The sequence below is a fragment of the Platalea leucorodia genome, assembly GCF_965183815.1.
Source record: "Platalea leucorodia genome assembly, chromosome: 1".
NCBI lineage: Eukaryota > Metazoa > Chordata > Aves > Pelecaniformes > Threskiornithidae > Platalea > Platalea leucorodia.
Window position 1 is genome coordinate 121,458,003 of NC_138823.1, and position 27,957 is coordinate 121,485,959.

Consider the following 27,957-nt stretch of genomic DNA (forward strand, 5'->3'; position numbering starts at 1 on the left):
CTATGAAAAGCCTTTTTCTCTTATTTCAGATACATGAAACCCTGTCAGGACAGGCCTAGAAGTCATCTAAAAAAACCTTCTCCCCATCGGCGCCTAACGCTAAGCATCAGGAGCAGGCAGTCTGGCAGCTGTTCTTGCCTCGGAAGGTTGGACCAGCTGATCCTTGAGGTCCCTTCCGACCTGGTGTCCTACGGTTCTGTCCCGTTTGCTCGGCCGAGAGGCCCCGATGGATGCACCTGCGGCCCGTCCCGCCAACACACCCGGCCTCCTCCCCGCGCTGTCGGATCGGCGCGGCTGGCGCGGCTGCGGCTCCAGGCTGGCAGATGGAGGTACGCTACTGTACCCCCTCAGCTCTTCCCGGACACGGCTAAACAGAGGGAGGAAAGCAGCGTACAAACTGCCCGAACACATCACTGTTACTGCTACCGCCCCACGACAAAGCACAAAACAAGAAGACACCCTTCCGGGGAATATAACCAGCAAAAAGAAAATAAAGTTCATCAGAAGATGAACCAGCCCGGACCACAGTAAAAGCCGGAATTACGGCACTGCGGCAGGTATTAGCCCAAGCACCTCTGTTTTTGGCAAGCCGCGGGGGGCAGCCGGCAGGCCGCACCGCGGGCCGCTCCCGGGGCGGGCGGCGGCGCAGGATGTGAGCTCACGGCGCCGCCCCTTCCCCCGCCCGCCTCATGGTGCCGGTTCCGCCGCCCTGAGTCCCGCCGGGCTCCATCCCGCCGCCGGGGCTGGGGCGTCCCGGCGCTGCCTGGGCCGGGCGGGCCGCGCCGGTGAGTGCCGCGGAGGGGGAGCCGCCACCGCGGCGCCCGGCCCCTCTGGGCCCGGCCCCGCGCAGCGCTGCCCCGGCGGCGGGGCCTGGGGAAGGGCGGGAGCGGCGGCGGCAGGGCCCGCTCGGGGCGGGGGGCCGGGGGAGCGGGGGCTGCGCCGCGGCGGGGCTGAGGGGGAGCGGAGCGAACCCGTGGCTGCGGGCGGCGTGAAATGAATATTGCGTGTTTCCCCAGGCTGACGGGGGAGAGCGGCCGTGCGGTGCCTGCGCCCCGGAGGAGGTGCCGCCATGGGGAACCAGCTGGCTGGCATCGCCCCCTCGCAGATCCTCTCGGTGGACAGCTACTTCTCGGACATCCACGACTTCGAATACGACAAGAGCCTGGGGAGCACCCGCTTCTTCAAGGTGGCCCGAGCCAAGCACCGGGAGGGGCTGGTGGTCGTGAAGGTGTTTGCCATCCAGGATCCGACCTTACCCCTGACGAGCTACAAGCAAGAGCTGGAGGAGCTGAAGATAAGGTTACACTCGGCGCAGAACTGCCTGCCCTTCCAGAAAGCGACCCTGTCCGAGAAGGCCGCGATGCTTTTCAGACAGTACGTACGGGACAATCTTTATGATCGAATTAGCACCAGGCCGTTCCTGAACAACATTGAAAAAAGGTGGATCGCTTTCCAGATCCTTACTGCGGTGGACCAGGCGCACAAATCTGGAGTCCGCCACGGGGACATTAAAACAGAGAACATCATGGTGACCAGCTGGAACTGGGTTCTTCTGACTGACTTTGCCAGTTTTAAACCAACTTATCTTCCTGAAGACAATCCCGCTGACTTCAATTATTTCTTTGACACGTCACGGAGGAGAACGTGTTACATCGCTCCCGAGCGCTTTGTCGATGGCAGTATGTTTGCTACGGAGTTGGAAAACATGCGGGACCCTTCAACTCCTTTGGTAGACTTGGCAAATAGCAATCAGCGAACAAGAGGGGAGTTAAAACGTGCAATGGATATCTTTTCCGCAGGTACTTGGAGCCATCAGGAGAGACCAATGCGTTGTTTCTGATTGCGTGTCGGGGTGCAGAAAAGCTTATTTGGGTTTTGGGGTTTTTTTGGTTCTTTTTTTTTCTTACAGTGGGCTTAGAGAACAGCATGTGGAAAAACTTGCTTATTTTAGGCGTAAGACCCAAACCTTTCATTCACAGAAAAAGTACAGACACAGTGCAGTAAACTACGTAACTTAAGTGCATCACCATGTTATCTGAGGAGGGAATCAGACTGTTGTGTTGTGGCTCAACTCTGCCCTGGGAAAGGGATGGTTCCGCAAGCCACAGACCCTCATCTTCTCGTGGCTGAGGTTCAGGGGATGCATAGCATATGCCTCATGGGACCCAAGAGGAGGAACCAGTCAGTGGTTCACCTAAGGTCCAGTTGCCTGGGGACTGAGCCAACTTTCAGGCAATTTGGCAATATTGGCTTTAAAAGCCCCTTCTCATTTCATTTTCCTCACAGGCAGGAAGCTGGATAACTAAGTAAGCTCCTGTCATAGTCCCACTCACAAATACTTGATAGAGTCCAACTGGGGGAGCCTGTCTTGAGTCTTGGGCTTGTCTTGGGCAGTTTAAAAGCCGTAAGTTTGGAGGGGTTTGTTTGTTTGTTTGTTTGTTTGTTTTTCCTTAAAGAGGTTGAAAAATCTGAATTTAAAGGTAATGGTTACTTCATTTTACAAGCTGCTCTTACAACCAAACTTCCAGGACACTCCACTGATAAAGCAAGATGCTGACCATTGGGAGCAAACTGCAGGAGTGGGACTTTTGAAGAGAATGTGTGTCATGTATACAACAGGGGGGGCTGTGTTTGGCAATCGTTATTTCTCACGGTGCTTATGAGCTTGTGTGAGTGAATATATGCCGTCTCCCAGCCTCACTGTGGAAGCAGAGCTTACTTCTTTACCTTCTGCAAAAGGGCTGCTTAGTTTTGACCTACTGCCCGATCCGTGCTGACTTACTAGCACTCTTCTTCCACGTGACAGTGATGTGGGTTTCCTTTCTGGTGATGTATTTTCCAGCTGGCAGGTGGCTGAAGTCACTGCCTCATGTTTCCTAATTGCAAACTCCTCTGCTGCTGGTGTGTTTGAAATAAAATACTAGGGAGATATTTCAGGGATCAAGTGTAAAAGCCAGTTTTTGGAGCTTGAGATGCTGTCTCCTTTCTGCAAGTTAATTTGGCAACTCATTTGCCTTATTTTTAATTGAGCTAAGAGTCGCATAGGGTTTGTTCTAGTCTGCATATAGAAAGCAAAGTTAAAGTGTGTTATAATCCTCTGACATCTTTGACTTGTTGTTGTTGTTCCCCAGGCTGTGTAATAGCAGAGCTCTTCACAGAAGGTGTACCCTTGTTTGATTTATCCCAGCTTTTGGCTTACAGAAATGGCCTCTTTTCCCCTGATCAAGTCCTAAACAAAATTGAAGACTGCAGTATCAGAGAACTGGTAAGGATGGACTACAGCATTAGAACCATTTGTGTGGTCTGTTTGTAGTTTATTTCACCTGCTTTGGTGACAAATTGCTTATTGTTTGGGTTGGTTTTTTTTTTTTGTATTACAAATGTCTAAACCTTTAATCTTTCTCTCCCACTCCCTCCTACTTCTGCCTTTCTCAAGGTCACTCAGATGGTCCATCGCGAGCCAGATAAACGTTTAGCAGCTGAAGATTATTTGAAACAGCAACGTAACAATGCATTTCCTGAAATATTTTACACTTTCCTGCAGCCTTACATGGCCCAGTTTGCCAAGGAAACGTTTGTATCGGCAGATGAGCGTATATTGGTCATACGTAAAGATCTGGACAACATCATTCACAATCTCTGTGGGCATGATCGCACAGAGAAAGCCGAGGGAGAGACAAAAGAGAATGGGCTGGTTATTCTAGTGTCTGTGATAACCTCCTGTTTACAGACTCTCAAATACTGTGATTCAAAACTGGCTGCTTTGGAACTGATTCTTCATTTAGCACCAAGATTAAGTGTAGAGATTCTTCTGGATCGTATTACTCCTTATCTGTTACATTTCAGCAACGACTCTGTGCCCAGGGTGAGGGCAGAATCTGTGAGGACACTAACTAAAGTTCTTGCTCTCGTCAAAGAGGTGCCACGCAATGATATTAACATTTACCCAGAATACATTCTGCCAGGCATTGCACACTTGGCCCAGGATGAAGCCACCATCGTCAGACTTGCATATGCTGGTAAGAGGAAATCCAGTCAAAAACTCTAAATCTTGGGCTTTTCTGTATTTCCTTAACTGTTTTCTCCTCTGCTCAAAATCATCACATAGCTTGCTGTTTCTATTTCAGTAAATCTCCCCAGAAGTCTCAGAAATGACTGCAGGTAAAGACACCTGTATTCACTTAAGCTAGCTGGTGCAGGTGGTGGCAGCAACTTAATAATTATTGAGTTGACTTATACTAACAGATGAGTTTCCAGTGTAGATCTGTACCCAGAGTAAATAATTACATTTTAAATAGTTGACAAAATGTGTTTGCTCTCTGCTAGATGAATTAACTTTTTTTTTTTTTAAATTAACATTTATTCTTCTCTGTAGTTCTGCATGTAAAAGCAACTTGCAGAATGTGTACATGTGCTTTGGGCTAGGGCCTGGATGTAGCACACAGCAGCTCTGCCCGCAGCTAAGGTAAGGGGTCAGAGTTTAGAGCCTCATGCTCAGGGAAGCAGCCCTGGTTTTATTCCCTGGATAAGCAAGAGCGTAACAAAGAAAAGTACTTGTCCAACTGGTCTTTGTGTAGCTAAATATGTGAACAGGGCTTTCTGAGCTTGCCCACCCTTTGCTGCTTTTATTAATTTATCTTAATTGACATTTCATTAGCTCAGACTGTTTGCTTAGAGTGGCCTGATTGAACTGAATAAATATGAAACTAACTTACAGCATCAGTGTGTTGCTATGCTTCAAAGTTATTTTCCCACAAAATGAAATTTTATGTTCAGGGGCTGAAATTACATTATTTGCTATGTAATAGACTGGCCTATACCATAGCAGATGTTTTCTTTGTATGTTATTCAGATATATGAGTTCTGCCTGGTTCAGGAAGAAGCTTTGTAGTCATGCCCATATTTGCTATTTACCATGTTCCCATATTTGTGATGACCTGCATATTTTTAAGTGTGTTGTTTGGGGTTTTGTTTTTGTTTTTTTAAGTTATAAATGCAGAATTCAGTTGAAAATGTCCCAGGTGATGTTTTTCTTTCGTGTACTAAGTAAGCTGCTAAAACTAATTATTGAAGACAATGTATAGTTAATTAATAGAACCAGTTGCTTTTGGTCACCTTGATCTTCCACATTTAGGGCCTTATGGAAGAACCATTTTTTCATGCCTCACTTTTATTTGTAGCTTAGGAAAAAATACCCAAGTCTTGTAAAATTATAGTCTATTCATAATTAGTTTTTAAATAAACTAATATAAAGCTGAACTTGTTAAATAAGCTGAGGAAACAAAATGCAGTCTCCTTTTGTGCAAGTGCAGAAAGGCTACAGGTCTCGGTACCCATAGACTCTGGTTGAATTTGCTTACACAGAGGTTCTCTCTGTGTCCAGCGGTTTGTCTTTATTTTCAAACTGAGTACAGCTACAATATTTTCTGAATTTGAAAAGGTTCTTTGAACTGTAGATGGTTAAGTCTGATTAAGTTGCCTTAATTTCAAATAGCTTTTCTTTTAAGAAAGCAATTTAAATTTCAAATAAATTTTTTTTTTTTTTTTTTTTTTAAAGGTAGTCTAATACCTGAGTTAACTTGTGTTGCTATAGCATGCTTTTTGGAAGTGGTCAGACTGGTGACTTAGAGGATTTGATCGGGGCTGTGGACAGGCTCCGTTGGCATGCTGCTGTTTTCTTGGACGGCACTCAGAACGGCTGCTTAAGTGGGACTTCTGCCTCGATGGGATTATTCCTGTGCCAGCAGTGGCCTGACCCATATAGTATAGCCTGAGTTGCTTCAGCAGCTTCCAAACAGTGCAGAACAGTGCCAAATCGTGTGGATGGATATGGGGACAAAGGTTCTAAAAGTGGAATGCAGCCCTCAAGGGTAACCCTGTTGTTATTCCCTAGGATACATATCCTGGCGTGGTGGTTTGTCGTCGTTGTTTTGTTGCAGTCTACCACGTGGGCATGTTAGTTAATTCAGGTTAATTGGCCTTTAAGTTCTATCAAGTTAGTCATTAGCCTGAGATTAGGTGGCATTTAGGGCTAGTTGTAGAAGACTGAAACTAGTCCTTCTTACACTTGATATCCGTACAATTTTTCCACTTGTTTACATGACAAAAGTACCACGTGATTTGATATACTTGGTAGCTTCGCTGGGGTCAGGGTCAACAGAAGTGGGTTGACCAGAGCATGTTGTGCAATTTCAATCCCATTTGCCCATCCTGACTGGTATTGTCAGTGGTTATAATCTCTCATCAGGGGGATCATCAGACTGATGTAAACTGGCAAAGTAGGACAATTCTTAACCAAAACGTTTTCCTTTGCAGAAAACATAGCATTGTTGGCAGAAACAGCTCTGAGATTTCTGGAGTTAGTACAGCTGAAAAATCTCAATATGGAAAATGAACCAAATGGTGAAGAAATGGATGAAACATCTCACCCTAGTGATAACTATGACACAGGTAATGTTACTTCTACTTACCTTGCCTGCTTATAATAGCAAATCGTGGGCCAAAGCTCTTAGTTAACTCTGATCTTCCTCATCTCTTAAAGCTTAGCCTTCCTATTAAATGGGAAGAATACCTCAATCACTATCAAAGCATGTGTGTTACAGCTTCACACAGAAACAGACATCTCTGTTCTGAACATTATGAAAGACAAAAAAGTATATAAACGAACACACTTTTCTTCTCCAAAAGGTCTCAAGGTATTTGACTGTGATGCTAGCTGCCTGGTTGCATATCCAGCTTCACTCATAGTTCTGTAAACAAGTCAGCTGCGAAAACATGGCTGTATTCCAAGTACCGCTTCCAGTGAAGCGGCAAGTAGCGTTAGCTTTGAAAACGCTGTCAAATTCTAGCATAGTTATAGTACTGTATTTTTCAGTTGTTCTTCCTTTTCTGTTCCTATGCCTGGCAATTCTTGTCTGTCTTTTTGCCTGAAGGTGCTGAATATATGGCTGCCATTGGGCAGTAACACTGCTCTCTGTGCTATTTTAACTGTAACACAGAGAATGAGTTAAAATCCTAAGGATGGCTTTTCTTTTTATTTCCCTTGGAAAGGAGGGTGGTGATAAGTGACCTGTGTGCCAGCTCCAGTGCCTTTTAGTGATGCATAGATTTCCAGAACACGCTGGGCAAGTCCTCTAAGCTGGGAAGGGTTCGTGGTTAAAAACTGTCATTTCTGGGCTAAGTAGATCAATCTGTGACTAATCATAACTGGTAAACATCCCACACATACTCCATTTGGTATGGAAAAAGGCATGTTTCAATTACCTCTTAACTAGTTGCAGGATGATACTTTAAAAAAAAAAAAAATCTACCAAAACCAAACATAAAAAATCCCCTTCAAGTTCCTTCACATAAAGCATGAGGAGCTCAGAAATGCTGAGAAGTGAGAGAGGAAGCTCCATCGTAGAGGCTGTATCTCTGAGAAATACTGTCCCCTATCCCTCAAAATAGCTTGGAGCTGAAAGAAGTAACGCAAGGAAGAAAGAAGTTTGAATAGTTCTATTCTTTTTACCCTTTTAGAAACCAAGCATGAGAAATTTGAACGCAGAAGGCAACTTTTTCATGTGACTGAAAGACAGAGTCACAATAGAAAGCAAATTAGCTGGTCTTCTGACTGCAGGCAAATGGTAATCACTCCTGCAAAGCTGGGACAGCAATAGCTGAAATTTTTGTGCTGCTTGTTTGAGACCCTCGCCCATACAGCTTTCAATAATAGCAAGTGCATTAACAATTCTATTATTTCCGTTTAATAGAAATACTTTTTTAGTTGCATCATGGAGTAGAAGCCACGGGCAAGGTCATCTTCAAATTTTTCATCAGTGTCATTAGGGTAACTGCTGATGTTTAATGAAATTGGAAGTACTCACTTTTTCAAGTATCGTTTATTCCTCTCTGTATCCTTAGTGAAGCCAATCTATCTACCTAACTAAAAATATACTCCTGATCTGTTGTCAGTTCACAAATTTTGAAACTGATAGTCAAATAAACATATCAAAGCAGAATTGCCTTGAAGAATTTTGTTTACTATTGTAACTTTGCTGCTGACTCATTCTGATGCTTCTTCACATCTGCATTTCACCTATATGTATAATGAGCTGGACCATCTTAGTTGAAGTTACGACAAGTTTAGAATATATCGATCTGGTAAGAATGTCTTGCATTTCTATACTCTTTGGCTTTGCCACCACCTCGTGCTTAGTCTGAAGTCTTTGGTAAGGCAGTCGTCGGAATTGTTGAGGTTCTGTTGCGTTGCCCGCCGTACTGAGTCGGGTGTTCTTCAGGATGACCTGTCAGTGTAACTCCTTCAGCAGCAGGTAGTACACGTGCACATATTGTTTCTCACCAACCCAAATGTTCATCCTGTCTCTTGCAGAGTTGCAAGCCTTGCATGAAATGGTCCAGCAGAAAGTTGTGACTTTGCTAAGTGACCCGGAGAATATTGTGAAACAAACACTGATGGAGAATGGAATAACACGTCTCTGTGTCTTTTTTGGACGTCAGAAAGCCAATGATGTTCTTCTGTCTCATATGATCACTTTCTTAAATGATAAGAATGACTGGCATCTTCGAGGAGCTTTCTTTGACAGCATTGTTGGTAAGTGTTTGGTTTCAGCCAAACAGACCAGAGAGAGAATAATGTAAATAAATTTATAAATATCCTGGAAACTGTTAACAGTCATATAAAAGTCCTTTCTTATAAAGATTTCTATAATTTATAGGAAAGGACTTTGCTGAATTACTTGGTGTAAATGTTTCTTTAGGGAGTGAAGATGAAACAACGTAAATACAAACATATTTTTCTTTTAGTACAAATATTTAATACAAATGAGACTGAGGCATTTAGGTGTATGTTAGATTAACATAAAAAATAAACTCCAAATGCTATTTTTTTTTTTTGAGTCTTTGCTAAAGCCACTAACTCAAAAAGCTAAATTATGACAGGTAAATACTAAGATTTCTGCAAGCTGTCTGGTAGCTGCCTCACTTCGCATCTATGCATGGTCCCATTAACTTCAGTAGACGGTTCATATAATGAAAATTATGCATAGGTATAGGCTAAAATTATAATTTGAAAAATTTTTTTAGTGCCTTAAAATCTCACTTAAAGATTCCTGTCAGCTCAGAAAACTTAATAACAATTTTAAAAATCTTACCAGTGACAACTTCAGCTGTTAAGTATATCTGGTGTTCCATGTATGTTGGAAATTATTCCATATGAGTATTGCTGAGAGTCAGTGCTCAGGATTTGCGAGTCAAGAAAACTTTCCCATTGCAGTACCTGGGGGAGGAAAAATGGTACCTCAGGTGCACGGCAAGAAAAACAAGCATGATCAAACTTCCAGCAGGGCCATTGTGGTAGGCACGTGTTCCATTAGGACTGGAAGCCACAAAATGCTGTGCTGGCAAACCCTGTCAAGATGTGGTGCTGATAACTTGTCAGAATTTGTTTAGAAGGAGCAATGGGGTAGCCAAAGCACAGATCACAGTGCCCCGGCTTCTTGCAAAAGACATGTAGAGAGATGTGAGGCAATTAAGACATGTAACCTATATTTTTAACTCCTCCTCCTCCTCTCCCAGTATCTGTTCAAAACCTCCACAGAAGAATTCAAAATTTGTATTTTTGTTTAACACTGTTTTGCCTAAGGCTTTTGCACATCTTTAAAACTGAGCTCTCTAACTTGTGTTTAAGTATGTGCAGGCACTGCTGCCTGCGGCTGTGGGCAGATGCCCTTCTGTAACAGTGGCACTGAGGAGATTTCACTTACCTGTGCTATTTCTCCCTTCTTCCTCTCTTCTTTTTAGCGACTGATTGCAAAGCCCAGCATTAATACATGAGCAAGTATATTGATTATTCCCTTATTAGAGTGAAAGTGATATTTTATGTTTCATCTCAGTTCTGATGGGAGGACATTGAATTTTCTGGTATTTATCCATCCCAAATAACTGGGTTAGAAGCAGAGGCAGGTATGGTCTATGCAGTGTACCACATATGACAATAGCAACAATAAGCCTGAGCCATTCAATGAAAAACTAATTTTTTTCTCTTGAGAACAATCAGAGGACTTGCCCAGTTGTTTTTGGGAAACAATGTTAGCTTGATGGATGTAAAGCTAAGGAAAGATCAGAAATCCAACAAGGTCCATCTCCCTGACCGTTGCCAGAGATTAATTATTGTAGATGGGTTATCTAATCCAAACAAGCAATTCCAGATGATGGTTTCATGTAGCTAGTGGCTGGTTTTCACATAGGAAAGGAAGAAGAATAGGAAAGGAGTTTCTTTTACTGTGATGCAGTTGATATATTTTTGTCCAGCAGCTTCAAAGGAATTACTTTCATTTTGCTTTTCATCTTGGCTTCTTTCTAAGAATTTGAAATATATTTTTAAATTGGATTTATTTTTGAAACTAGAGTCAAGGTGGCCTCATGATGGCAAATAATTTGAGACTAGTTAACTAAACAGCAAGTCTTGTGGCCGTTTCAGGCTGGAAGAGTTTTAGAAGATTGTTCTAAAAGTTCCTTTTTGACTCTTAGCCACAAAAGAAAGAATCACTAAGTGAATGTATATTATAGATTTTCCTTGCCAATAATTAGTCCAGTATCCAGTTCAGTCTTTTCAGGAGTCTGAATGATACTCAAATTACAATCACTGCTAAGTTAAAAGGCAAAATTCTGCTAACAGAACCTTTCATTGTTGCTCACGCGTCCTTCCCATGTACAAATACAGGCACTGCATCCCCACCCCTTAGGAGCACTGCTGGTTTTGCCTTGCTGTTTCAGACTTCTGCTGGCCAGCTCTGTGCTGACATCTGTGCCTGGCATCTGGAAGGACCTCTGCAGGCACAGGGGTCTGCTTTTATCAAACAGTTTTCAGAATATTGGTCTAACTTTGAATGGAAAGCAGCTTCCTTTTTTTCTAATGACTAATAATCTGTTTTGAGATGTCTGTGTGGCATAGCAATTTTAAACTTTGGTGAGGAAAGGCAAGGAAGTGCTACTTTGGATTTTTATGTGTTCTTTTTATGTTTCAGGTGTTGCTGCTTACGTTGGCTGGCAAAGCTCATCAATACTGAAACCTCTGCTTCAGCAAGGCCTCAGTGATGCTGAAGAATTTGTCATTTATAAAGCCCTCAATGCTCTTACTTGTATGTGCCAGTTGGGGCTCTTGCAAAAGCCCCACATTTATGAGTTTGCTTGTGATATCGGTAAGTTGGAATACTGGAGAATACCTTGTTTTCTAGTTAAGGAAAGAAATCTTAGTACTACATAAAGCTTCACCGTCAGCTTAGCTGTCCAATATGCAAACCTATAATACTGTTTTGGAATCTACACAAAATTGTGTTAAGGAACTGTTGCTAGTTGGACCATGTTAGTGCTCAGAACTCTACAATAATAATTTTGGTGGAACAAATTGGAAGCATATTCTCTGATTTTATATAGAACAGCAGCAAATGAACAACTAGTCAAAAAACTTTCTGCTTTAAGATCTTTCCTTGTTCTTTATGCCAACCTCCTACAAAGAAAAATTCCTGGTTACTTCTGGAAGTTGATCAGGCACATAACTTGCAAACTTTTGCCCATCAGCCTTTGAAGAAGGGGAGAATCCAGTCCTTCAGACAATACATGATCCTTTCTCGTCCTATTTCTAACACTATAAAACCCCGTTTAACTCAATAGAACCTCGAATACAGAGTTGGTCTCTCCTTCCTTATCAGGCTTAGCAGTTTAATTTAGACAGGCCCAAGATTTACCAGCTATTTATGGAAAAGAAAATACTAACTGATTTTTTTGAGATGTAGTCTGCTTCTTCCTAAGGTTATGGCTTTTCAAATGCATTCAGAATTTGGGGCAGGTGATCTGTGATTATATCTCATGATTAGATATGGCCCCTTGATTACAACTTGTTAACACCCACGTAATTGAGGTGGACTTCCGAGTCTGATAATCTTACAATATAAGTAGTGAGTATTCAAGGAAGAGAGGGGAAGAAGGAAGGAACAAAGTATTTACTTACAAAGAAAAAAATAAATCACTGGTATTAGGATTCTCCGTAATTGTCCAGAATAATGTTGAGATTTATTTTTGGATTAGTCTCCTTTGCAAATCTAGAGTTGACAATTAGGGATTGAAATGAAGAAACAGGAAAACTGCTTTTTGGCAACAGCAAGGAAGCTGAGCAGCACAGGCACAGTGAAATCCATGAAATAATTTTCTCAGTATGAGTGTGTTTTTCCCTCCTGCAGAGCACCAAGGTTGCCTCAGTTTGGGAGTAATTCTAGGGGAAGGAAATGACATCACAGGCTGCCATATACAGGATGATCCCCTCTCTTTAATATGAATGATATATTTTAACAGCCTGATTTTCTTTCAGCACCTTTCCTGTGTCATCCTAATCTTTGGATACGTTACGGTGCAGTCGGATTTATCACTGTGGTAGCACAGTATTTGAATATTGCTGACGTCTACTGCAAGCTAATGCCATACCTCCATCCTTTTATCACACAACCAATAATACAGGTAATAATAAAAATAATATTAATGTGAATATATCTTGACTAGTGGTAATTCTTAAATCTGTCTTGGCCATGGTCCTGGCTATAAGAATATTAGATTTTTTTTTTTTTTTTTTTTTCAATTAAGGTTAGAGGCGATATAGTTTTTTGATCTCTGCTGTCTGACATGGACAGAATGGCCATTGCCTTCCATGTTTGAAAGACTGTTCTCTCAAATTTGTTGCATATTGCAGAACATTTTACAAAGCCTAAAATTAACAGGTATGTCTTTGGTTCAAGCCCTTTTTTGTCGTGTTTACAATCAAACTCTTGCAATATCGTGCCAGTTTATAGGAGTCTAAAAGGCATGGTAAGTTGGCTGCGAAACAAGTGTTTCTGTGTTCTGTGCTTTCATCTACAAGACCAAGTATTCCAGCCCTGCCAAGACATTTGACTGTGGGCCTGACCCTCTGAAAACATGAGCAGTCTGTTAGGTAGCGACTGCCATGCTTGGGATTTCAGCAGTGCTACTCCTGTGTTTCAGTGCTTTGCGAAGGGTAAGGGCAGAGTGCTCAGTATGAATGAGTTAAGTCATTTCATAAGAGCACATGTCTAGGAATGACCTGCATGATGCTGGTAATGTGATCATATAGGCTTCTTTGCATATAACTTTAGGACCTGTAGAACGTATCTCTCAGGTATTTAAATAGATAAGAAACAGCTGCAGTACTTACATTTCCCATTAATTATTTTGAGTATTCTAACTTTTATACAAGCATTTATGTCATAATTTTGGGCCGAATTAGGTTTGGCCATTTAACTGTGGGACTGTAACTGGGGGCCTATTTCATGAATATGGCTTGCCCTCACCCCCGCCATCTTAAGACCTACTCTTGAAACAGCAAATATCAAGTACTAAAATAAAAGTATAAACTGAAAGGAATGTTGGGGCTGCAAGTAATCTGGATTGCATACAAGACTTTTTGTTCAGACACGTTCTCTGGACACAAACAGACATTGAATTGCCACCTGGAAGAACAGAAACTTGTTTGTTTTTTTCTGTTTTAATAGTAATGAACAATCTGTATAAGGACTGCCCCAGTTAATGATTCTAAATTATGCCTTAACTCATCAGTTTCTTATGACTGTTTACTAATGTCCCAATATGCCTTTAAATATTAGTTAATTACATGCTTGTGCATCCTTATTCCCTTGTACACGTAGGAGGAAACTTGGTAATCTGACTGACACGGGGAAGAGCCCGTCTAGTTGGTATTTTTACAGGGTATATGTAGGACAAAGATACAATGATATTTCAAACTTCATCCATTAGTAGTAGAATTTTTAATCCCGTCTAGCAATGCCAAGTTAACATACTGAGACTGCTGGGAGAACAGGGGAAGAGAATGGAGAAAATCTGATAGGACCAACACAGGGAAAGATAGTATTTTCATGAAAGCAGAGAAGTTGAATCTAGATTATTGGCACAATCATGTGCAATAATTTTTAAGTCCTACATGATTTTTTGTTATTGTAAGTTTGAAAGCATTTCGTCAGGACTGAGCTGGAAACTGGTTTTTAGAACATGCCTTCAGTGGAAGAGATTGATTTTTATATTAATATTTGCAGTTGTCCAGTTACTGACTTTGAGGCTAGGAAAAAAAAGCACGAACATTGTAGACGTGAGATGACAGCATTTATTGCTAGATTTCCCCATGTTTATATGGATATCATCCTCCTCCGTGTTGACTGGTCTCTCTTTTTGAATTGCAGATAGATAAAGAAATAGTCCTGCTAAGTGTACTTAAAGAGCCTGTCAGCCGTTCCATATTTGATTATGTCTTGAGATCAAAGGATATCACAAGCCTCTTCCGACACCTTCAGATGCGTCAGAAGAAGAGGAATGGTGTGCTCCCTGACTGCCCGCCCCCAGAGGACCCTGCCATTGCGCAGCTGTTGAAGAAGCTACTTTCACAAGTGATTGGTTTTTATTTGTGCTTTGAAAGTCAGGCTTGAGATTCTTGAGCTCTATATGTCTCCACAGACCCTAACCTTGCAGTTGCTGCTCTGAGGGAATCCCAGTCTGAGCTTCTATCCTGCAAACCATTGACTTCATTGATTTCACTATATGCTTGTAGGACAAAGGGTTCAGAAGTTAAGGAAGATTCTGAAAAGATCTGCCAGAAATAGGGCAACCTTGCGTTTGGATTTCCCAAATGCATCCTCTGTTTAAAGACTTCAGTTGTATGTCTCAGATTTCTGACACATCTGTGATGGTATCAGTGTTACAGAATATGTGCTGTGTATTGTGTTGGAGAGGAGTATGCATTTGTTGAAGAGACAGACATGCAAGTAACAGTGCAAAAGCCAAAGGGAGCTGGAAAGAGGTTTATATGTGAAGAGGAGAATGCTAAGAATCACCCCCACAAAGTAGTGAGAACTGGGAAGAGGAAGAACTGCAGCTGTGTGTGTGTGTGTGTGTGTGTGTGTGTGAGATTTTAGGGGTTGGGGGTTTTTTTCTCCTTTTTTTTTTTATCCTATGGCTTATGGGCTGTAAGCATGGCCTAGGTGGCAACGGAGCAGATTGCACCAGACAGCGATCCAATATTAAATGCTATTCTGCCCTTTCACTATTCCTAGCCCCGTTCCTGAGGAGGAAAGATATTCTCATACAACAGCAGCTTCCCCAAAATCTTGTATGAGTGATAGACTGATGTCTTGAATTCTGGGGATGTGCTCTCTCCTTCCACTTCTGAGCCAGTCATTAATCTTACTGCTTCTTACATCTTCATGCCTTGATGCATGTTCTTGTTCAAAAGTAAATAATAATATCTTTTCTTTTATTCTGTAGGGGATGACTGAGGAGGAAGAAGACAAACTGTTAGCACTGAAAGACTTTATGTTAAAATCAAACAAAGCTAAAGCCAATATAGTGGATCAGAGCCACCTGCATGACAGCAGCCAGAAAGGGGTGATTGACTTGTCAGCTCTGGGAATAACTGGGAGACAAGTGGATCTTATTAAAACAAAGCAGGAGCCCGATGACAAACGTGGTTGGTATAGTTTGTGGTCTGTATAGATAAAGTACAGCCTTTCTTTCAGGGTCAGAGAACTAAGTCTTTAATTTACTCAGCAAGTGTTCTTAGTAATTCAGCCTACATAACTATCACCATCCTCGCTGAGTTTGTAATAAGAAAATCACTGCTGCTCTTTGAAATGTGTGGTGCTGGAATGCTCTCTGGATCAGTGAAAGATGGGAATATTTTGCCCCTGAGAGTATTTAAATTAGTTTGAATGCATTTGCAGTAGTAATGTGCACAGGTTGTTTAGCTGATTGTGACAGACAGGACTCTAGCGACCCATGGTAACACTGTAAATTATGAAGGCTACATTTCTGCTATCTCTGTTTCCTCTCAAGAAGTGATGAGCTCTTTAACTGTGAAAATCCAGGATGATTTCTTGAGGTAGCCTGGAGGAAACTGAGGCCTAGGTGTGATGCTGAAACATGCTGGCACTGGGGAGTGCCAGCTGTTGCTCACCCACCAAGTACATGCTTTTTGACCTTAGGGTTCTTCAGCTGCTCATCCACCCCCATTTTACTTTGTTTCCTGCTCCTCTTTCAGCTTGAAAAACCTCTTATATTTCCTTGTTCAGCTTTGAAATCCATTTGCTGCTAACTCTATTCCAGTTCTCTGTAGCCTCAAAATTCTTCTCTTCTAGACAATGAGCTTCCTCTTTGCTCTGTCAAGCTTGTAAGGCCGCCCTCTGTACACCACTGATGTTTTCAGATGTAAAAATGCAGAAATCTGCAAACTAGGTAGCTATTGCCATCTTATTTACAGAATTAAGATGCTAGTATGCAAATGTTTTGCATATCATTTTAAAGGAAAGTACATAAGTGCAGGATTCTTCATTTTTTTTGCATCCTGTGGAGTCAAGAGTGAACAGGATTTAAAAGTTAGTGTATGAAGTCTGTATTTGAACTGATTGGCTTCACCCAAAACTGTCACCTGCAGTCTTCACGCCTTTAACTTCTTCACTGACTTTGTCCAAATTGGATTTGTCCCATGTTTTCATTTCGCTTTCTATATTTTACAGTTTTAAGTGACTCCAGAGGAATGCTGAAAATAAATAAATTTCCTGTTTACAGATAACATTCTTGAATCTACAGGTGATGTTGCGATTGTGATGGAAAACTGATCGTATTTGACACTGACAGTGATTTGCATACTGGGCTATTGCAAGTTTATCCCTGTCTTATGGCAGTAATGGGGTAACTGTCATAAGAAAAAATTATCACGTGGAGTCTAATCCTGCAGCCTTCTAGACACAGAATTTCCCTATACTGGAATGATTTATTGCATGAGTCAACCATAGGATTAAGAAGGTGTAAAAAGAGCGCTTGCCACATGTGTTTTGTTTGCCTCACAAATCCCTGTCAGCTGGCTTAAACAACCTAGCAGTACCTTTTTCTCTATTAACTATATAAATAATGAATTGGCATGTAAACATTGCACTGAAATGTCTGAAAGTAATGATCAGCCTGAGTGAATGCTGTCGTGATTCCATGTTTTATTTTTTTTTCTCTCTCCCTCTTGGCTTATAGCCAGAAAACACATAAAGCAGGATTCAAATGTAAATGAAGAATGGAAAAGCATGTTTGGGTCCCTGGAACCAACTAACATCTCCCAGCCAATACCCAAAGGACATGGGCAAACTACTGATCCTGAAGCCATCCAGGCTGGGAAACCACTTCGTTCGGAGTCCTCAGCTGGCATTTGTGCCACTTTGTCATCCTCCCCACAGGTATTGCTGAAAAAGACTATCTTCGCATCTTAAACTGAAATGATTCAATTGTTTTAAAGCCAAGTGGGACTACAGGGATGTGGCGTTCTTGTTTTCTTTGGAGGTTATTTTACACTGGTGCTATTCCCTGGCGTCTTCTCCAGCAGAGTAGCTGACTTTCAAGTTCTTATTTTTAAAATAGGGATTGAGAGAGGATGGAAGTAAGTTTAGTCACTTGAACAGAAGAGCTTCACTAGCAAATAGATGCTTTGTGTGAAGAGATGAGGCTTTGTGGATTAGCCAATTATTAGGTAAGCTGTTCTGGCAGGGAAGACTTTTCCTCAAATTGCATGCCCTGATATGTGTTGTGAGGAAGAGAAGAGATGTCATGATTTTAACTTGGAACTGGTGTATCACATCATAGCTGCATTCAGACATCCCGTACCTGTCGTACTTAGTACTGGCTACAGAAGGATAGGCTGGGAGCCCTGCAGGCTGTGGAGGGACCTCTTGACATTGAACACTTCTTTCTGTTCTGTTTCTAGTTGGGGATTAACTTCTGCTAGCTTTAAATGAATGTCTACTCTGAACTAAGAGGGAAACACTTCACACTTTTATTTTTAAAGCCCAATATAAACAAATAATCATTTGAGAGCTAACCTGTAATTCTGTCAGTCTTGAGATCAACAACTGCTTCTGTAATAATCACGTTAAGAGGTGTGCACGGCACATTACAGTTTCTACAAATAGAATACAGAACAGACTAGGCAAACAGGGTAGAATAAGTGAATGGTTAAGCTTTTCTATAAATAATAATTTTCACTATTTTTAATTGCTTTCATGCAAACATTAAGTTTTTTTTTTAATGTTAATTCCTTGCTAATTGATTCAATAAAAAAGATTTTTCCACTTACCTTCAATGTGACCCAGTAATCTTAAGAGCAGGATTTATCTGTGTGTAGAATGTAAGGCATATATTTTTAAGTGCTTATCTCTTACAGGCATCTGATGGAACAGTTGTTCAACCCAGGAAACCAACCATACAGGTACTGAGCAGTACAGCGTCCCCATCCGCACACCAGTTGCGCATCACCACTTGCAAAACTGAACTTCAGCAGCTGATCCAGCAGAAGCGAGAACAGTGTAATGCAGAGAGGCTTGCCAAACAGATGATGGAGAATGCTGAGTGGGAGAGCAAGCCCCCACCTCCAGGTAAATCACAGGCCACTGAGGTTATTATACAAAAACATATCTATATATATAATTTGAATGAAAACATCATCATCTCAAGGAAAAAATGCAGAAGATGGGGAAAAGAGGAAATTATTACTTTAGGAAATGTGCCTATTTGGCACCTATTTGGCAAAATACACTCATGACCTATGAAAGAGGGTCTGGAACCTAGATCTTTACCTTTGCAGTAATGGACTCACACCGCTGGTCTGAAGCCCAGGTTGTGCGCTCCATTCCAGTGAGTTTTCTGAAGCGAGATGTTTGTAACCAGGTATAGGGAAGATAACTTGCCATCCTGTAACAGCTTGTAGCTTGGTTTGGGCAAGGGGAGAAACGCTGCGCTGGGAGGCGAGAAACGGATTTTGCCTGGGGTGGCTCCAGACCTTCAGCCATTCTTTGAGTGTTATAACCTCTTGGCCAGGTTTTCTTACCCAGTGGCATGCATACTGCGGTTGGCTGTTTGAACTGCCCTTGTTTACAAAGGCGCCTGTCCCCATCAGCAGTGGTGACAGTGAGCAGTGCCCAGCCACAAAGAGAGGACATGTATTCTCATACTGCATTGTTGCTTTCGGAGGGAGAGACATTTTTACCCCTTGTTCCTTCTTGTTCCTCCCTGGTCGCGACACCCAGGTTTTGCCGATTAGGGCTCTGGCAGCCACTCTGGGAGAAAACATGCAATTTTAAATCACAGCCATCTTCCTATGGCCACAGCTTAAATTCTGAAGCTCCAAATTGAGATTGGGATTTACTCAGATTAGTCCTCAGCATTTTCTGCTGGTATTCCTCCACTCAATGTGCTTGTTGCTGGGTGTCCCATATGGAGATTTCTGACTGGCCTCTACTAATGGGAATTCATGTGCTTAACCTCCAGGTGTTGAGAGCAGAGTCTGTACCAGCTAGGCTTGCAGTAATCAACACAGTGATGCTAAAGTCTTTTGGTAAATCTAGCATTAAATGTACACACCTGGGCATATACAGCTACCATGTCAATTTAAGGGAAGTAGTAGAAAATCATCAGGAAAATGATCCAACCAGATAGTGTTTGAACATAGCTAACCTTGACTGAGCTTGGCTAAGCCATGCGTTTGTCTTCTGAAGAGAGTTTTACAACCTATGACATAACACATCCCAATACAAGCAGCTGACCTGCTCTGCCACACGAGTGAGTGCCGGAAAAATGTTCATATTTAAAGTTTGTCTTATCTGAAATCTGATGTGGTCTGTCCTTCATCATCTTCATCTGCTGTTAATCCTTCTCTAAAGTAGATGCCTGTTAGAAGTGCAGACAGGTACTTCTGCATTGCTTATTTCAGAGGAGGAAACATCACACAAATGTTGGCAATTTCTTGGCAAGAGTTATTTCGTGGCAGCTCAACTCAATTCCCTTTTGAAGGACTGGAGTAAATTTTCTATGAGATTTAGAAGAGCTGTTATTTCACTTCACTAGGTACGTAAGGCTGACAATGTAGCATGTCATGCAACACTGAGCCTGTCAGTTCGAGCCCTCTACAGACAATCCAGGAACTTAAGTCTGTTCACATGTGTTGCTCATTATGTGCATTTGGGGCATTTATGGGATTGCTATTTGCAGCACAGCAATCTGCATGCTGATAGCAGGAGGACTGTGCACTAGTATCTCTACAAAGTCTACGAGGAAGGGCTCTGGCTCTTTGTAATGTCACTGAATGTACATGGAACCCGTCTAAAAGAAAACTCTCACCCAGATCTGCCAATAAGGTTTAGTTTAGAACTGAGCAAATAGGCTTTTGCCTTTAATATTTAAAATGCCTTAGCTGCGTGTTTTGAGTGCCTTCTGTGTTTTTCAGCTGTAATGACTATATCCCGATATAGCTGTTGGTGGATGCGATCAGGGAGATTTTCATGTTCCTAATTAGGTTATGAAATCACCACCAAACTTTATGGTTTTGTTTTTCCCTGTAGGATGGCGTCCCAAAGGATTGTTAGTAGCTCACCTTCATGAACACAAGTCTGCTGTGAACCGCATTCGGGTCTCTGATGAACACTCTATTTTTGCCACTTGCTCAAATGATGGCACAGTGAAAATCTGGAACAGCCAAAAAATGGAAGGAAAAACCACTACAACCAGGTAGCTTTAAAACTCGTGGGATTTTGGGGCTGCTGTTTTAGAGTGCGAAATAAAGTAGGGCAGGGAGCAAAATATGAATCACATGTGGGTGTGCTGGAGATATCAATAATGAAATATACTGGTGTTCCTCTTGGCATGCAGCTATAAAATAGTAGGTTGCTGTTTCAGTTAGTTAATAAAAGAAAAAAAAAATCACTAGCAAATGCAAAGGGACTGCTTCGCAGTTGTAGTAATTACAGGCTTTTTCATTTCATTTCTAGACATGCATAAATATATTCTAGTGCTGCTGTTTAAAGCCATCTGAGGTTTTTGGAACAAATTAGCTTTATGCTTAATTATCTTATCCACTGATATTTGATGCAGGAAAGCTGTATTGCTGGTTGAAACACAGGTGGTACGGTATGCTACTTTGATACAGATCTAGGTTAGACTTTTATTTTACTGGTAGACAGATGTCTGCTTCTGCAGTCAGAGGTTGTCATAGCCTAGAGGCCCAAAGATGGAGAGTTAAGCTTGCAGAGACAACACAGGCTTTGTTGCTTTCTGATTTTGGAACATTTAGAAAATGTTATTTTCAGAGCACTCTCTCTTGAGCCATTGGTTTTAAGTAGGTGTTTGAGAGAAGTAATTTTTTTTTTTTAAAGTGCCACAAAAAAATTTCCTCTCTTTTTCTCTCCCTCTCTTTCTCTCTACTGTTTAGATCCATTTTGACATACTCTCGGATTGGAGGACATGTAAAGACACTTACATTCTGCCAAGGCTCGCATTATTTGGCTATAGCTTCAGATAACGGTGCCATCCAGCTTCTTGGTATTGAAGCTTCAAAACTCCCTAAATCTCCTAAAATTCATCCAATACAAAGCAGGTATGTACTTAGAGCAGTTAAATCTCACTGCAGAGCTCAAGCTGTTAGTATATTCCTTGATTAGATCCCTTGATTTGCTCTAGGCTTCCTGCTGGCTGAGCCCACACTGTACTGGAAGGCTGTAATCCATGATCTTATCCTGCTTCATAAAGAAGGGTTGAAAGGCAGCCATGCAGGGCTGAGAATTCATAGCTCTAGGTTATTGGTGCCTCCTGTGTCACTGAACTCGTTATGAGCTTGAAACAGTCAGGCTGAATAGTTCTCAATTCTTTTATTTATGCACTGGGATTGGTAGTTTCTTACCTCCCCTGTTACGATGTTGATACTTGTAAAGTAATTTTGGAGATTCTTTTACAGGTCATTAGATAAACGTTTACACTGGTGAGGCTGCACCTCGAGTACCGTGTTCAGTTTTGGGCCCCTCACTACAAGGAGGACAGTGACGTACTGGAACGTGTCCAGAGAAGGGCAACGAAGTTGGTGAAGGGTCTAGAGCACAAGTCTTATGAGGAGCGGCTGAGGGAGCTGGGGTTGTTTAGTCTGGAGAAGGGGAGGCTGAGGGGAGACCTTATTGCTCTCCACAACTACCTGAAAGGAGGTTGTAGCGAGGTGGGGGTTGGATATTAAGAAAAGTTTCTTCACCGACAGGGTAGTCAGGCACTGGAACAGGCTGCCCAGGGAAGTGGTTGAGTCTCCATCCCTGGAGGTATTTAAAAGACGGGTAGATGTGGTGCTTAGGGACATGGTGTAGTGGTGGACTTGGCAGTGCTAGGTTAACGGTTGGACTCGATGATCTTAAAGGTCTTTCCCAACCTTAACAATTCTATGATTCTGTGAAATGTACAACATGTGGTTTGCCCTCAGGCCTGCCATTTTTTGTCCCAGGCTTTTAATTTGAGTAAGGTGGCAAAGATAGAGGGGATGGGATACTATTTAGGGAAGTCTTTGGGGATGGTTTAGCTCTTTCTTACCTCTCTCCATATAAGCAGTTTTTGAACATTTGGCATTCAACAGCTTAATCTTCCAGCTTGATTGAGGGACGTATCCAGGCTCCAGCAAATCTAGCAACCATCTCAGAGACCTCTTTTTTGTCCAAAGTAAAAGTAAGGTATCTGTCTCAAATGTCCTCTCTTATTTGGGATTAAGTTCAGAAATTAAGTAAACCAAATCTAATGGAGATGGAAACTACAAACCAGATTTTCCCTTTTGGTATACACTGCATTTGTGCATGAAGAAGGTGTCAGTTTGCACACACAGAAGGTGATTGATGACAGTGCTGGCAGTATAACACGGAGAGGGGTGTTCCTGCCTGTAAACTCTGGGTAGATGAATATCTGATAAATGTGGAGCATGAATGGGAGAGAACTATCAAACACACTGAGAGACCCAGAGCAGAGAGCTATGTTTATGTTTGCAAAGAGCTGCTGACAGCATTTTACTAGCCTGCAGAAGGCTTGCAGGTCCTATCAGCAGAGAGATTTGAGAGAACATAAGCATCTGTTGTACTAAAATTGGAAAGTTGTTTCTGGCAGATGCCTTGAGAAGTGGAGGAAAATGCTGCTCAGCATTACCTGTCGGAAGGAGTCTTAAACTTGGAGGGAGTCATATCTGTTTCTAAATGAGTTTATTCTTTTAACCCAGGTCCTTAGATCTGAAGGATGATGGCTGTGTGGTGGATATGCATCACTTTAATTCAGGAGCCCAGTCAGTACTGGCTTATGGTACAGTTAATGGATCTCTGGTTGGATGGGATTTGCGGTCTAGCAGCAACGCTTGGACACTGAAACATGATTTGAAGTTAGGCCTCATAACTTCATTTGCTGTGGACATACACCAATGCTGGCTGTGTATTGGTAAGCCTGTATTTCTTGCTGCCCTCTCTCTCTCTCTCCGCCTCCCTCCACCCCTTCTGGTTTTCTTTTACAATAACTACAGCTCAAGCTTTTGCTTGATCTGATTTGACTAGAATATGCTTTTTTCAAACCAGAGGAGAGAAATACCTCCTGATCTATTTGTGGGAAGTATTCTGCCCTCTAAGTACTTGAGGCTGAAGGCCATCTCCCTAGGAACAGAGCACAAGGATATGGGCAAAACCCAGTATATTTATCCCTCTGACTATGGGGAGCTTTCTCTCACCAGGAACCAGCAATGGTACCATGGCATGCTGGGACATGAGGTTTCAGTTACCTATCTCCAGCCATTCTCACCCTTCCAAGGCCCGAATCAGACGCCTGCTCATGCATCCTGTCTATCAGTCCTGGGTAATTGCAGGTAAAAGATGTCTTAAACTTACCTCACAGTTGCCAGAGGTTGCGATTAAAGCAGCTTCTGTTTCAGCTTCTGCTTCAAGCCCTGGGGGGAGTTGTTTTGTTTTGTTTTCTTCCTTGTAGTTTTTCTTGTGCTTTGCTTGGGGAGAGGAAAAAAAGAGTGTTCATACTTGTGTTCTGCCACTGTGCTCTTCCTGGCTTTTTGAAATTAAAAAAGAGAGAGATGGGGGGGGAAGTGGTGTTAAGCCATTATGAAAATGACAGACGGCCTTTACAATTCTCATCTTCTGAGCGTTACAGCTCTCACGAGGGACCTTCCCTGTGTGCTGTCTGCCACATCACTTTTCAAGGACAAAATGTTATAAAAGACAAAACCCAAAATTGTGACATACATTGAAGTTGATGGGAATTCTGCCACTGCCTCAGTGCCTCTGTAGAGCAGAGACTGAAAGGTTGTTCCATTCCAGTTCCCACTTGAACCTAACCCAGCTGTATCATGGGTTAGAGCTTTTGAAAATCTCCCAAGATGCCTCATCTGGTATGCTCACAGCTGCTTCATCCTCACTGCGTGTAGCGCTCTCGTATTTACATTAAGTGTTTGTGTCAGGAACACATTCTGAAATGGCCAAGTAGCTTAAACTAATCCTACAATAACAAAATTGATAAATTTGCTGTAAAATGAGAGTAATTTGAGTTTCATATTTTACTTGCTTCTTAGGCTTCACTTCTTATTTTAGTTATTAACCACCCTGGGAAATAAAATAAATTTCTTGAAAAAACATACGAATAAAACAAGCTTCTCTGTGCTTTCTAGTTTGTTTCCTCCCTGCTAAAAAATAAATGAGTGACAAAGTTAATCATTTTAGAATATTATTAAAAAGGCCTTGCCTACTAGGTTGCTGCCAGGCATGTAAACAATCCCTTGAACAGAATTCTTTGCCTGTCCACACTAAACACGGGTGTGGAACATCACTGTAGCTTCTGAACTCTGTAACTTTGGGTTGCTGTCTTACCTGCCCAGGAGTCACCTCCGAAGTCCCTTCTCTTCTCAAAGAAGGATGAGAAGTTACCTAGGGAGGAAACTGAGGTTCTAATACCTTTTAAAAAGGGTCGGAGATTAAAGCAGGTTTCATTTAAACTCTCTCAAATGAGGCACTTTAGTGAAGCTTCTACTAAGCAGTAAAACCAACAGAACACATGCATGGCTTTACTGCTAAAGCAAGACTAACACAAATGCCGCAGAGAGCAAGCGGAGAGTGTCTCTGTGTCCTACCCTCTGTATCATGTCAGCAGAACACAGGTACGAGAGCCAACCGACCTGTTTTATGTTTTTTGCATTGGCGCTATCTTTCCTGTAGCTGTTCAAGGCAATAATGAAGTCTCCATGTGGGATATGGAAACTGGCGATCGACGCTTCACTTTGTGGGCCAGCAGCGCGCCTCCTCTTTCAGAACTGCAGGTCTGGTCTTTTTCTTTCCCTGTTTCTGTTCTGTAGCCGGGGCTAGAACAACCTCAGACTCCATGCTGTGCATCAGTACAGTTACCTCTCTCCATGGCTTTGCCAGTTTGGCACCAGGAACTTGCCCTGGGATTTATTTTGGCACCATGATTGTTTTGCTGTCGAAACTAACTCCCCCTTTGTAAAACAGCAGTGTAACCTGAATCTTCATTGGTCTCTTCCGCTATCCGTGGAATGTAGTTGTAACACTCGCTATATCCAGTCATGTTCTTAGAAAACCCATGAGCCGGTCAAGCCTGTAAAGATTATGGCAAAGCCAAAATTCATGGGGTGGCGTCTTGTACTTATTTTTACTTGCTGTTTCTGGGACTGTGCATATTTCTGTAAGCATCTGCTCTTTTGCACATTCTTTCTGTAATATAATGCCACTACTACACTGAACTGCTAGTTTAAAGCATGAAGTTGCTCTTCTTCAAGGAGTTAATTAGGGAAGGAGCAAACTGGGATATCTTTCCTAAAACACAAGTACATACATAAAAATAACCACAGCTGTTTCTATCAATGTTGTAAATGCAGATCTGGAATCTGCCTAAACTTGAAGTTGTACGTGCTACAAAGATTGCAGGTTGAGTTCATTACTCGATGCACTTTGCACACAGGGAACTTGTGATTCAAGCTAGTTTTCTGTTACATGTCTGTCCCTTAATGCCTTCATAGCATAAAAATTTGAGCATCCGTGTGCTTTTCAGCATGATTCGCCTGCCTGATTCTGTTAGAAACAATCTTTTTCATTTGCCATCATTGAAAATGTAATTTCCAAGATTGCATAAAAGCATTATGCAGAATTAAATCTGTTGCATTGCCCTGTGAAACATAAGGAATAAAAGGAAGCAATTTACCTTAATATATTAAGATGTGGCCTGTTAACAAAGTAACTTGACATTTGTGAGAAACATTTGGAAATTGGATGGATGGATGAATGTGGTGAAAAATGCATTCCCTTTGTGGAGCATGGCAACAGCTATTGGCGATAACTTATTTTTATATGTCCGTTTTCCCTACTAGCCTTCTCCTTACAGCATCCACGGAATATACTGTAGTCCAGCATCCGGTAATCCCATATTACTGACAGCAGGCTCAGACATGAAAATAAGGTAATAAAACCAACAACATTGTTGTTTGATACCTTCCCCTCCACCCCTGCCAGTGTACTAAATTTTGCCAAGCCTTGCATACACATAAGCTCCAAGAAGTCAAAACGATAATGGTGAAGATGTGTTCATTGGTAAGCATCAGTGAGCCGAGAGAATTGTTCTCATCAGAAGTAGTGCAAAACTCGGTGCTTCTCTGAAACACAGTGTGTACCCTTCTGTAACGTTCTTCATAAGCTGCGAGGAACAAAACAGTAACTCACGTGTAAGCTTGATATGAATGTTGATTTCTCTGCATGACTGTCTTCCACTAAGTGTGGAAAGCATATAGCATTTGCGCCCACTCATTTTCATCGTAAAAGCAAGACAGCTTTTAAACAGCTGTATTAAGCTGATAAAATTTAACATCTCAACTTGATTTTGTTTCTTTGCATTTAGGTTTTGGGATCTAGCCTACCCTGAGAGATCATATGTTGTTGCTGGAAGTTCTAATTGCCCATCTGTTTCCTACTACAGGAAGATAATTGAGGGCACAGAGGTGGTTCAGGTATTTTGCTTTATTTGATAGATACCTATTCTGCTTGTCTTTTGGATGGCGTTGTGGCTTATATTAATTGCATGATGGGTTTAATTATAACTGTCTCACTCTTCCCTTTTATGGATGGTGTCAGTATTGCATTTTCAGGCAGTTAGGAAGAAGTGAAGTTCTAAATTATATTCATGCTATTGAACCAGTTTTTATAAAACCCTTGGGAAGCTAAGATGTATGTGTCGCTGTAGCTTTTTCCTGCCCCCCTGTAGGACTATCACATCTTAGTGTCATTGAAATAAATATGAGAAAAAAAACATTCTTTCCCTAATCAGAGAGCTGTAATGTCAGTATAGATTAAGACTTAGGTTGTGTGTGATGAAAGGAAATGAACCAAGGAGTAATCCCAAGTAAACGGTCAAAGGGTTGGAGATTCTGGGGGATTTTGTTTGTTTAAAGACTTCTTTGGTCTTTTTACAACCTAATATGTGTGATAATTCCCCTTTGCAAGTGCTTACCTTTCTGTAAATAACATTTCTCACTTTGTTTTTGTACAGGAAATTCAAAACAAGCAAAAACTGGGTCCCACTGATGAGACCCCTCGGAAGAGTCCGGAGTCTCTCCCCGTCGGACATCATGATATTATCACGGATATTGCAACTTTCCAGACCACGCAAGGATTTATAGTAACTGCATCAAGGGATGGAATCGTTAAAGTGTGGAAATAAATCTTGTACTAATATATAGTATGTAAATATTTGTAATAAAGAAATTGTGTTATAATGAAGTTTTCAAGGACTGTTTCCAGATCATGGAATAGAATGGACTTTAAAGACTGTAAAGGCGGTGATAAAATTGGTTATCTGTATCCTACCACCCTGTTAGCACCTCTTAATCACTTCTTTTATTAAAGATATTTGGTATCTATAGCATTTCCTTGAAATACCAAGCAGTCTATGAAGAAATTGTTTAGCCTGGTTTTGACTACATTGTTCTTCAAGGATATTTCAGAAAATTATTTAAAGATGTCCCACATTACACATTCTAAATGTGCAAAAAGCAAAGAGCTGGTA

General features: G+C 41.7%; 1 protein-coding gene across 1 annotated transcript; it reads left to right on the forward strand.

Annotated features, from left to right (window-relative positions):
* The first annotated feature begins 739 nt into the window (after positions 1-739).
* On the forward strand, positions 740-27,955 carry PIK3R4 (phosphoinositide-3-kinase regulatory subunit 4). The gene is made up of 20 exons (XM_082309316.1): positions 740-785; positions 1,017-1,799; positions 3,132-3,265; positions 3,437-4,019; positions 6,316-6,450; positions 8,372-8,593; positions 11,028-11,201; positions 12,368-12,513; positions 14,262-14,465; positions 15,340-15,541; positions 17,095-17,294; positions 18,275-18,485; positions 20,448-20,613; positions 21,314-21,478; positions 23,120-23,331; positions 23,618-23,749; positions 25,104-25,204; positions 26,270-26,358; positions 26,794-26,902; positions 27,442-27,955. The coding sequence occupies exons 2-20, from the start codon at positions 1,070-1,072 to the stop codon at positions 27,610-27,612; spliced, it is 4,086 nt and encodes a 1,361-aa protein (XP_082165442.1). The 5' UTR covers positions 740-785; positions 1,017-1,069; the 3' UTR covers positions 27,613-27,955.
* Positions 27,956-27,957: the final 2 nt, after the last annotated feature.